We start from the raw sequence: 13,276 nt of genomic DNA on the forward strand, positions 1-13,276 counted from the left end.
TTACAAGGAAAATTGCACTCATTGTCACAGATCAGAGCTCAATTAAAAAGAGAAAAAAAGAGCCTAAGTCTAAAGAAAGCAAATGAGCAAAGTACAATTAAAATACATAAACAATTCAACAACTTACAAGGAATATGAGTGAAATAGAGGTTCATTTTCCTGCAATTTCAAAAAATAGCATCAATCAAGTTAGCAGCAGATTGTGTTAAATTGCATGAGAGGCCAAAATCTCCAACAACTGGACAAAGATGAATAACCGCAAAACAATAAAAAGAAACTTGCTGATGTGGACATACAACTAAAGCAAAACTATCATCATTCAGCAAGAAAATAATTTAAAAAAGCAAAGTGCTTAGTTTCAAGAGTGAGAATAATTCCAGTAAGACTGCAATGAGACTGGAGATGACTTTGAATCTTAAATCTTGAAATGAGGGCAGACTTTTCATAGCTAAACACAGTGGCTAAATGTAATGGCCTGCCATAGTTAATTTGTACGAGACTAAGTATGAAATAGAGCAAGTCTAAAGCAATGGTGGTCTTGTACGCTGGCCAAAACCACAAACTGATAGGAAAGTGTAAAATGTAAGTGTTGGAACAGGGAACACAACCACTCCTTGGACTTGAGTATGCTAAAGTTGATGGGGAAAAAAATCAATGTATTTATAAGCAGTAAGTGCCTGAAAGTGACAGAGAAATATGCTGATGCATTTAAAGACTTGGGCAAAATTGCAAATGAACAGAACATCTAACATCGGATGTAAAACCTATACTATGCAATAACAGAAAGTGAGAGAGAGCAATCAATACAAAAGTTGAAATTTCTTGAACCTGTGCTACAATCGTATGGCGAATTATGATTAGGGTTTGCTATTGAAAAGGGGTCACAAAGTTTTTTGGATCTGCCTGCATCAGAAAACCTTGTGCTGTAAAAATATATCCAAGCTACTCAGGAATTGGAAAAACCTTGGAGATTAGCAAGACTCGTTTAACTCTGGCCTTTTGTTTCAGCAAAAATGCAAACATAATTTGTCAATAACTGAGATGCAATATGTACAGACTTGAAGAATGGACAGTGAAAGCACAAGGCAGAAAATTACGAATATGTATAGATATGATACTGAATTAATATTCAGTCATTGTAGACTATCATTTTTAATGTAGTAAATATACCAATGTATTGAACAATGCTAACAGATTGGATATGAAACACATTGTCAGCAACTGTTTGCCAGATGCATTTTCCCAGGTGAAGCAATTTCAGATAATGGCTCCATCCAGTTTCTAGAATTTTAGGCTAGAATTTTACTTTGCTCGGGTGGGTGTGGACCCGACCCGGAAACACGTCAAACTGCATGAAAATTCAGTGGTCTATTGTGCACTTGCACAATATTGTAGTTGGCAGGAGAGTGTGAGAGTCGAAGCATGCCCGCCGACAATCAAACAGGTAATTTAGCCCATTAGGTGCCAGTTGAATGCAATTTTATCTGGTCAGTCTGCTTTTACAGATGGCAGGCTGATTGGCCAGACTCCCTTTACATTTTAGCTTCGCCGTAGATCTAGGGCGGGAGAAACTATTTAGGCTGAAACAAAATTCAAAAAGGTGCCTCGGGGACTGAGTTTTGTGTTTGAATGCGCTGCCTAGACATTCGTTGCATAGTTCTTCATCACTATTTATTTTTCACAGCTCTGCAGCGGCCATCCCCATGAAGGAGCACATTTAGAAATGCCAGCCCGCACTCTCCCTTTTCTCGGTGCCTGCCCTCTTCTCACCCTCCCCGGCAGTGCTGAGCTTTTCTCATTGTGTGTTTCTCACTGGTTGCCCAGCAACTGACCAGCCAGAGTGAAATCACTACCCGGGGCCGATTGTGACCAGAAGCACGTTTTGCATCTGCTTGAAGGCCGGATGCATGTGCCCGACAGATGAAAAACTTGGGTCTAAGTAGGAAGTTTGGAAAATTAAGCAAAGCTTACAGATTCCGACACACGCTGTCAAACCTATTGACTCAAGTGAAAGTTGTTCAAATTGCACAAATGTAAAGAAAACAAATAATCAAGATCGCTAGCCCAACCTGATTGGCGTGAGACACTCAGATCACAAAACCTGGCTCCTCAGCACCATGATGTGGAGATGCCGGCGTTGGACTGGGGCAAACACAGTAAGAAGTCTCACAACACCAGGTTAAAGTCCAACGGGTTTATTTGGTAGCAAAAGCCACTAGCTTTCGGAGAGCTCGCTCCTCAGCACCACCCAGTTTCCTATTGCTACAAGTGCTGTTTCAGCTGTAAAATGGTGTCTGTCGGATGAGGAAGTGAAATGTGAGGAGGAGGATTAGCTAGGAGGATGCTACCAACTTCAATCATTTCAGCTCTATCGCTGTCATCAATCCCTCGTCTCACTGGTTGGTTCCTGCTGCCTCCAGTCACCTGCCAACTTGAGCCATACAAGAGAGATGGAGGTGCTTCAGTGACAATGACGCAATCTGTTTTGCTGTTATGGTTGAATAGGTGGCAAGCTGAGAGGTTTGCAGCAATTTTTGGTATGTGAGGGTGAGGTGAAGCTATCAATGTTAAGTATAAATCATAATTGTTCGAGATTATTGGTCGGTGGGTGATGGGGTGGGGTGCATTGAGCAGTTTGTGAGGTTAGTGATGCAGTTGGTGGGATATGGCACTTGAAGATGCATTTACTGACCTTGATCACTTGTTGAATGTCATTCAACCTTTTACAGTACAGCAACTAGGTCCTCGTACCTCTACTCCTGCCAATGGCTATCTTGGCTATCTACTTTTGCTGTGTCAGGCTCTAGGGCCTCCTGGCCCCCCCTGAATACATGCTAACTCTCATATTGTCCCCCTCTTGCAGTGCAGAGGACGTTAAAGTATGCTCTCTCTTTTCCCTTTCCCCCCCACCCCCCGATTCACCCTTCTTCTTGCTTAGACTTTCTTCCACAAACAATTCTGCATTTGCTGCATCCAGATTGTGCACCCCCATTAAGAGATGCAGTCCAGTTTCAGCAGTGCTGGTCAGCATTAAGTGGTTCTAGTCTTGCACAAGCTTGATCTCCGTGCTGATGTATTCAGCAGCTGAACAGTGCATTTCCTGTTGGCTGCCACCTCAACCTTGTAAATTATCAGACAGCGCCCTTATTGTCGGGAACAACAGGCATGGGATAATTGCGCATTGTGAGCCCCACACCATTTTGGGGAGTGGAGCAACTCAATACCTGCTATCTTTTCATTGGGACATGAAACCAAACCTGCTCTCTGAGGTAGACGTGATGATTCCATGGTATCATATTCAAACAGGAGGGGAGTACCCCACATGTCCTAGCCAACATTTATCCCTCAACCAGAATTCACAGAACAGACTATACGGTCAATTCCTCCTTGCTGTTTCCGACATTACAACGGTTATTGTCCTTCAAAAATTGGCACGAAAGCATGTTGGAATGCCCTATGGTCATGGAATGCATTATATTAATGCATGTTATTCATTTCTTTTCTAGATATCTGAAGTAACTTTCTCCCAAACGCTTATGTTGTTTTCTCAACATTTACATCGTCCTTATTTTACTCCTCATTTTGTTACACAATTTCAGGAAGACTTGTTTCTTCTTCTATCATGAATATTCTACATCTAGGAATGGGCAGAGTGAAAATGAATAAAGCATCAGGAACAGATTGGCCAGATTTTCTGTTGATATCTGCTAGCCCTTTTTTGCTACTTTGCTTACTCCCTTCCAGATGGTCCACTCTGGCTCTGTTATTTACTTGCTCCTAGTTGGTAACGTGCCAGATGGGAATGTGAAAATAATGAAGGAGTGAGGATTTAGTTGCCATTGTGACAAGAATGGCACAATTTCAGTTGTGACATGTAGTGTTTAATCTCTTCTAGTAGTCCACTGGTTAACATATATATGCTGTCATCAATGCATTTATTTGCAATGAGTTAATAGCTGCATTAAAGTAGTGCAAAAAGGTATTTCATAAACGTGATAAATGGTGGACTACTAGAAGAACTCTGCCCCCACGTGCAGTATGATCTTCCTGCGATGTGGAACTGGTCTAAATTAAAGTACACTATGTTAATGAGTTAATGATTTTCAGTTTTGCTTTTGAACATGAGCAAAGGACCTCGCTTATCCTCTCATGCCACAATACAATGATCAGAAACTCCTCAAAGCTAAACATTCTCCATTCATTGACAGATAATATGCATATCTTGTGATCCAAGAGCAGTGTTTATCCATGTCCAAGAATAAAATAGGCGCTGTCTCCAGCCAGATCTTCCTCGATTGCTTTACAAAATCTGCATCATGTATAAGAATTGATGGGAATGCATTTAAAGGAATTAGTATTTATTCATCTGCAAGTGACAACATTTCATTTTGTCAAATAAAATTCAGCAAACAATTCCTGAAGCCTGAAGTAATCTATTAAGCATGTAAACATCTAAAAACTGAATTCATATTGTCATAATATAGGAACTTGCTGCTGCTGTGCAGGTGGCTTACTGATGAGATCTTGAGACCTGTTGAGACTTGAACCCTTTATTGGTCGGCATTAACTATTTACAATTCCTAAGTGTGGCCATGCATTGGTGCCGTTCCAGCATGTAAGCTGGCCATTTGGAGAGTGTTGTTTCTGGATTGTTCTCTGAGAGTATGTTACCATGTGACTACATATATCACACTGTGGGCAGTGCCACTCTCCAGTTCCACATGAACCCGAGCAGGTACATATCACCACAAGTATCTTTGGCAATAGCGCATTGTAAAAAAATAATTCATTCTGATTAATGTTGATGAAAACATTGGGGAAGTGTTCTTTTCAAATAAGAACTGAGCTGTAAACTAATGTACACAAACACACACTCCAGAAATAATACAATCACAATGATTACTTTTATTAGGTATTCTTGCAGATTTGAATGAAGTTTCATTGCCAATTCTGCTGAAAATGTTACCCATGATTGCTGTCTTTAAACCTCAACAGAAATGTTTCGGTTTGTGCTTATTTTCTTAAGATTTGGTGTCTTCAAGTTGAGTAAGGTTTGGAAAGATGGGGAGAAAATGTCTTCAGTGTTTTCATTGGAAGGCAGTTAAGGAGTGACTAATACTTCCTGAACACATTCTAATGCTCAAAGGGACAGCAATGAGGTTGTAAAAGTTGGCCTCAGTGCATTATTGTCTGGAAGAGGAGCAAAGCCAACAATTCTTCCTTCTCCTGATCACTCCCAAATGGCACTGTTGGAAAGTGCATCAGCAGAGTAGGTTTTTGCTCAACTGTGATGCCATGTCATCCCCCTTTTGATCTACCACACAAAATAAAAACACCTCTGAGTGAGGTATTGGAGGGCTGCCATAAGGAGAACAAGGGGGAAAATTGCAAGGAGGAACTTCACACAATTCCCCATTTGCAATTGTGTACTGTTACATAGATTACCAAAACATGGACTGGCAGTGAACTGTGTACCTGCTACATCTGTTAAACCAATGACACCACTTGAGGGAAATAAGAATCAAGAGCAGGAATAGACCATCTGGCCCATTGAGCCTACTCCACCATTCTACAAGATCATGGCTGAACTTTTACACCAGTCCCATTCCCCCACCCATCCTGTTCCCACATCCGTCAATTCTTTTAGAGCTTGAAAATCTATCAAACTTTGTCTTGAATAGACTCAAAAAACTGAATCTCCACAGCCCTCTGGAGTAGGGAATGCCAACAATTTCTCCATGGGAAAACATTGCTCCTGATCTCAGTCCTAAATAGTTGACCCCTTGTCCTGACTCTATGACTCCTAGTGCTGGACTCTCTAGTCAGGGGAACAGTCTCTTTAACCCTGCCAAGCCTTCTTATTTCAGTGAGATCAACTAATAACATTATCTTAAACGTCAGAATATAGGCTTATTCCATCTAGTCTTTCTTCATAGTACAGTTCTCCAATCCTAAAAATGTTGAGTACAGCTTGGCTGCATCCCTTCTAAGATTTCCCACCAATTTCAGTCTATTCATTGTGCCCTCTACTGTTAAGGCAGGCACAAAATATTTGTTTAGCATCTCTGCCATTTCCGTATTCCCCATTATAATTTTGTCCTTCTCTGCCTCTAAGATACCGTCTTTACTTTTGCTGATCTCTTTAGTTTTATATTCTTGCAAAAGCTTTTGCAATATTATATTTCTTGCTAGTTTAATCTCATTATCATTTCTTCGTCTTTATCATTTTATTGGTCAGCCTTTATTGATTATTACAACCTTCCCAAAACCCAAGTTTACTACTCTTTTTTGAAAACATTGTAATCCTGTTATTGTAATTTAATCTAATCATTAACTTCTCTAGTTAGCTACAGTTGTACCACTTTTCCAAAGGAGTTTTTAATTCCTCAAGGAATTCTATATTCGTTGAGAATTATGTATCATTTCTTTAAATGTTTGCTATTGCTTTTCTATTGTCATATATTTTAATTCGATTTCTCAATCTACTTCAACTAACACACCTCTTATACCTCCATACTTCACTTTCTTTAAATTTAAGATTCTCATTTCATACTTAATCACGTTACTCCTGAATTTAATTGGGAACTCTGTCATAGTATGATCATTCTTTCCCAGAACATCCCTTACTATAAGGTTGTGAATTAACTCTGTCGCATTACAGAATACAAGATCTAAAATAATTTGTTCCCAAATTGTTTCCTCAGGATATTGTTTTACATAACTCTCTTGAATCCACCCCATTAACCCACCCTCCAATCTATTTTTGTCAATTTGATTTGTCCAGTCTATATGAAGATTAAAGTCTGCCAAGATTATTATTTTTTATTCGTTCAGGGGATTTGGGCTCGCTGGCTGGGCCAGCATTTATTACCCATCCCTAATTGAACTGAATGCCACGTCATTTCAGAGGGCATTTGAGAGTCAACCACATTGCTGTGGGTCTGAAGTCACATGTAGGGCAGACCAGGCAAGGACGGCAGATTTCCCTCCCTGAACGACATTAGTGAACCAGATGGGTTTTTACGACAATCGACAATGGTATTATGGTCACCATTAGACATTTACTTCCAGATTTTTATTGAATTCAGATTTCACTACCCAGGTCCCCAAAGCATTACCTTCGGTCTCTGGATTATTAGTCCACTGACAATACCAATACGCCACTGCCTCCCCGTTAGTACCCTTGTTATATTCTCTTCTGATTTACTGATTTATACTCAGTCCAGCACAATAGCTACTGTTAGGGGTCCGGGGAAACTATGCCCACCAGCGTTTTCTGGCCCTTGCTCAACCCATATCCTGATTTACTAGGTAAAGGCCTTTCCTCACTATTGCCTTCATCTCATATTTTATTATCAGGCCTACCCTATCAATGTTTCCAATCACCCTTCTTTTCCAAAAATCAAGAATCAAGGAGTATTTGGTATCTGGGCGCAATTCTCCCAAAATATTTCCAAATGTGGTCTCCGGCAGGAAACGCAATACGATTCCGGCTGGCTGACACTGCACAATTCAGGTCATAATCCACCCACACTAGACATTTTTTTGGAAGCTTGGGGTGATGTGTGCCGTGAAGAACATCAGTGGGATCTAAAGACAGCGACAAGACCAGCTCCTCAGAGATTTGGGTGCCACTTATTGGAGGGCACACCAATCTCAAAACAAAGTTAAAAACCCCCCTCCCCCCACCACAGACATCATGATCCCTCCCACAGACAAGCAGAACACTCCCAACCCTTAGCTACAGAGGGGCAATCTCCCCCCCCCCCCCCCCCCCCCCCCCACCACTAAATGTTCGAGTTAACCACCCCCCCCCCCCTCCCCCGCCATTACACTATGCAGGCATCAGGATGATTCAACCCCTCCCTCCCCCCTTACTCACCAGCACAAGCCCCTCTCCAATAATGCTGGCATCAGGCCCCTCCATCAGTTGTGGCATCAGGACGCTGCTCCCTCCCAAGTGAACAACACCTGTCTATGAGTTCGCCACGGGCCCCCCTTCAGGCACCGTCGCTTGGCACTGCCAATGTGCCAGGGGGCAGTGCCCCGGCCATGTCCCTGACCATCCATGGGCTACAATGGCCTCCACTGAATGGGCCATCCGGCCCACTAGTGATATGTCAATGAGGTGTTTTACGTAATTATCGGGTTGCTGCCTGCTCTGGACGGGAACCCAATTGATGCCAGCAGGGCGGGCTGGGTGAATCTGCAATGCATTGCCGCCCAGTAAGCATCCCATTTTGGGCTTGATGCCCGATTCAGCAGATGATCAGGACTGGACTCCCACCAGCGGTTGACGGGACTGGTGAATTTCCCCCCCCCCATTATGTTTTCCTGATGTGGCCTTAGCCACTAATGTCCGATGTTCATTGTTAAACTCCCTGTCCCTTCCTGACAAAGTCTTCTGGATTCCACTAAAATCACAACTGTACTCTGCAGACTTAACTCTTCTCTTCAACATTCCCATACCTGAACCCTCCTTCCCTCTTAATTATAGTCTTATCTAACAAAGTGGCTATTCAATCCCCTTTGGCCCCAGTGCAGCTAAGTGGGTATGTCCCAGTAAGAGAGCTCCTTCTTTCCCCAGTACCAATGCCAGTGCCCATAAACGAAGACCCATTCCCACCACACCAATCTTTTAGCTGTACATTTAAATCTCCAATCTGTTTGTGTCCATTCCAGTTTGAATATGACTCGCGTAATAATCCAGAGATCATTACCTTTTAAGGTTCTGCTTTTTAGTTTGTACCCTAGCTCTTAAATATCTCTCACTCAAATCTTATTCCCAGTTTTGCTGTGTCGTTGGTTCCCATGTGGACCACAACAACATGAGCCTCCTGTAACTTTCCAAGTTCCAGGCAAGAAGGCATCTTTACCCCTGGCATTGGAAAGGCAACACAACTTTCAAGATCCACAGTTATAGCTGCAAAGAATAATATCTATCTCCCTAACCATACTTCCCCTTATAACTTCCAAATTACTTTTTTCTCTCTCCACTTGAATGATCTCCTGCCTCTTGGTACCATGATCAATATGCCCATGCTCCCTGAATTCTAATCCACATTTGAGCAAGATCCAGTGCTTAGAATTATAGAATCCCTACAGTACAGAAGGAGGCCATTCAGCCCATCAAGTTTGCACCAATTCTCCGAAAGAACATCTTTCTCAGGCCCATCCATTACCCTATCCTCATGACCCTGCAAATTTTACGATGGCTAATCCACCTAACCTACATATCTTTGGACACCAAGCGACAATTTAACATGGCCAATTCACCTAACCTGTACATTTTTGGACTGTGGGAAGAAACCAGAGCACCCAGAGGAAGCCCACGCAGAATTGGGGAGAATGTGCAAACTCCACACAAAAGGTCACCCAAGGCCAGAATCGAACCCGGGTCCCTGGCGCTGTGAGGCAGCAGTGCTAACCACTGTGCCACTTGTTGGACAGTGGCAGAGGCTTCTCTGTCCCTGCATCTGAGGTCACCCTATCTGCCTGAGTTGCAGTCCTTGACTAACCAGAACTCAAGCACTAAGGTATATGACTATCTCCTGGGCTAAAATGTCCAGGTAAACGCTCACCATCCCTGAGGCATCGCAACGTCTGCACCTCAGATCAACAACTCTGAGTTGTATTTCCTGAATTTGTAGACTGTGCAGTTAAGTTAGTCTCCACAAACTCCTACATGCTGCATGTACAACATATCAACTGCACCTCTATCTTCATTTAACCATACTTTATATATTTAATTAACTCAAGTTTTATATAATTAATTCACTAGTTTATTTGTAGTTTCTAAAAATGCACCAATTTAACTAGTTCAAATTGTGAATTGCATAAAACATTATCTGTAACTTCCCTGTTTACACCATATAAACTTATTTAGAACCCGCTAGAGATAATTACTTCTAAAGTCTTTTTACAAACTACTTATGTTTTGCCAGTGTTTTAGTATTTTGTGTGAGATATTTACTGCAGCAAGCTTAAACAATCCATTACAAGTGATCACCATGCACTCAGTTAACCTTACAATCTGTGGTTATCCTATGTTCTTTCTACTTGTGTCATTGAAAAGTATCTTCTTTTACTTGTTCCAAAGGCACTGTGGCTACATCAAAGCTAAACAAGACCCAGACGAAGAAAAAATGCAGTTCCATCATGGTCAAGGTAAGATTAAGGCAGTAAAATTGAAATGACTAAATTGAAATGCACTTCCAGATTGTAGCAGATGAGAAATGACCTCCTTGACGTTCATGGGAAGAAAGTGTACAAGGGTATGCATCATGGGTAGCATACAAGGCTACGGACCAAGTTCCAGAAAATGGGGTTAGAATAGATAGCTGCTTGATGACTGTCGCAAACACGATGGGCCAAAGGGTCTGTCTCTTTTTGTGCTCAAATGACTCGATGACTAAATATTCTGCGGGGTGTAAATCCAGTTTTCCACCCCATCCAGCCAGTTTCTTATCAGATGAATTAGGTTAAAATTGTCCTCACTGAATCATAGAATCCCTACAGTGCAGAAGGAGTCTGTACTGACCACAATCCCACCCAGGTCCTATCCCCATAACCCCACATATTTACCCTGCTAATCCCCCTGACACTAAGGGGCAATTTTGTATGGCCAATCCACTTAACCCGCACACCTTTGGAGTGTGGGAGGAAACCGGAGCACCCAGAGGAAACCCAGGCAGACAGGGGGAGAATGTGCAAACTCCACACAGACAGTGACCCATAGCAGGTAATCGAACCCTGGCACTGTGAGGCAGCAGTGCTAACCACTGTGCCACCCAAATGAATGCCCAAAGTAGAAATAAAACAGGCAATCAATCTTAACCGAGGAATATTTGAATCTGCTATTGATTGGTCTCATTATGGATTACAATGGTTTAGAGTTGTTGAAGTTAGCAATTTGCCCAATTTGAAATATACAGCAGAAGGATAGAAAGAGAATGGACTTATCTTCCAATTCTACTCTCCTGCTTCATTATCATAGCAAGTTAGCAAAATCAACTTATCTTTTAAGGTAGGAAGAAATTTCAAATCAATTTCATTTCAGTGCCAATTAGGATATTATGGTCGAAACCCTACAACCTCGCTCGCCCTGATTCCGAGGTTCCCAGAACGGAAATCTCTGTTGGCCTCGGGTAGGATTTTATGACCTCGCCCACCCTAAGAATGCTTAATTAGGATCATTATTACAGATATTTTTGGACAAATTATATGCTGATAAAGGGCTCCACGTTAATTAATAAAATTGTTTAATTTGAACGATAGATCGGATTAAGAAACACATCTTTTTATTCCTGTGATTTTGAAGAAAAGAAGTCTCATTCTGTACAGTACAACAACTGTGCCTTCACTAGCTGTTATTGCTTTTAATAGTCCGGTTGCCTGGGAGCAGAACCTATGTTCACCCACACACTTACGAGGACCCCAATCAAGCTGTCCGGGACTTTGCAAAGGAAATTGATGCATCCTGCATTCGGATTGAAAGAGTTATTGGGGCCGGTAAGTCAACTTCACATTAGATAGAGGGAAGAATCTAGCAAGGGGCAAAAGGACAGCTCTTTTTAATGACACAACGACAAAATACCGTGCATGGTGTTGGTCTGAAATAATAACATCAGGTGCTGGAAAAACTCAGCAGATCTGGCAGCACCTGTGAAGAGAGAAACCAAGTTAACATTTCGAATCCAATGTTCCAAAGAGCCATATTGGACTTGAAACATTAACTCAGTGTCCCTCTCCACAGATGCTGCCAGGCCCTGTTGGGTTTTTCACCACTTTCTGTCTTAATTTCAGTTCTTTTCATTAGCTGTTTAGATCAGAGTGTAGGATCCAAACAGATAGCATTGTTTTTCCTCTGCCCCTCCGTGCTAAACCTGTACCATATTGCCCTGCTCAGTATAAAACTTGTACTACCCCACATTCTTAATTGGTGCCAAGTCAGTTCATCCTACCGTCTTATTCAGTGCCATGTTTGTACCACTCTAATTATGTACCTATTTTCCACTTAAAGCCTGGGGAGTGAACCTAGGCAGGTTGTTTGGACATTCAGAACAGAACTGCCACCATGATCTTATCCCCACTTTGACACCCACACACACATATATGCATAAGTTCCAGCAGGAAATGGCTGGGCAGACAATTGAAACCAGAATCTTGGCTGATCTTCCCATCCCTGGTCCTGTGGAGTTGAAACCAATTTAAGTTGCCCAGCTGCTGTCCTGGCCTGTACCAGCCGATGTTAGCAAAGAAAATTAACTTCTCTAAATGCAGCTTGGTTTCGATGGATCTAAAGTATTCAGCTTGCTGGCACCTACGCTTAAACAGCTGTGCTCCTTTTTTTTTGTCACATTGTAAAAGCGGAGGATTCGGCACAGGTTTAGAAACTGAGGTAGAGATTGATGAGCAGGAAGAGGCACAGTCAGTAAAGTCTTGAAGACAAGATTTACCCCAGAGATCTATTTTTAAATATCTGCCAAGATGCGCGCATTAATTAGATCCGTCCTAATGATGAATTCACAGATTGGCTGCATGGCACATTATGTTCTAGTCCCACAGTGGACACCACATTAATATGAATGGATTCAGTAATGTCTAACCAGTGGATTATAATAACTTCTCCAAATACTCTGGTTTTAATGGTTGGCAGAGCGTATTATTACATGTGAATGAAAAGAGAATGATCTTTTTTGTGACCAGGTGAATTCGGTGAGGTTTGCAGCGGACGTCTGAAGTTACCCGGGAAGAGGGAGATCTATGTGGCCATCAAGAGCCTAAAAGCTGGTTACTCAGAGAAACAACGCAGAGATTTCCTGAGCGAAGCAAGCATCATGGGACAGTTTGACAACCCCAACATAATCCACCTGGAAGGGGTGGTTACAAAATGTAGGTATTTCTAACCGAATCATATCTCTGAATATTAATTCCCAAGCTTCAGGGCTGTGCTCTTCAGCATTAAGCCGGAGATTGATTTCAGAAAGTTTTAGTTTTTAAAAATTCTGAGTCCCAGTAAGGACTGGGAGAATGTGGCTTATTTTACTACATGGAACAAGCCTTTTCTCAATTGAAATAAATCGGGACTGTAATTATGTCAATCAGACCACCTGACTTCAAGTAATTTACTTGGATTTGAGCACCATGTCCTACATAGCACTCACTTAAAGGGGGATTATGATGTCTTTTGGGAATATTTGGAACAGCCAGGAACCACCTGCTCAATACACTGTGCTGTCACCCTCCCTCCCTCCCCCGTGTTAGCAGCTGCACT

At 42.0% G+C, this 13,276-nt stretch overlaps 1 protein-coding gene across 1 annotated transcript in view; it reads left to right on the forward strand.

The window, feature by feature from the left end:
* Positions 1 to 13,276, forward strand: part of LOC144485508 (ephrin type-A receptor 3-like) — a 368,384-nt gene that overhangs the window by 305,920 nt on the left and 49,188 nt on the right. The window contains exons 9-11 of the mRNA XM_078203656.1: positions 10,100 to 10,167; positions 11,386 to 11,511; positions 12,709 to 12,894. Coding sequence (XP_078059782.1) covers positions 10,100 to 10,167; positions 11,386 to 11,511; positions 12,709 to 12,894 — 380 coding nt within the window. The remainder of the gene's footprint in view (positions 1 to 10,099; positions 10,168 to 11,385; positions 11,512 to 12,708; positions 12,895 to 13,276) is intronic.

Source organism: Mustelus asterias, chromosome 3 (assembly GCF_964213995.1).
Source record: "Mustelus asterias chromosome 3, sMusAst1.hap1.1, whole genome shotgun sequence".
Lineage (NCBI taxonomy): Eukaryota > Metazoa > Chordata > Chondrichthyes > Carcharhiniformes > Triakidae > Mustelus > Mustelus asterias.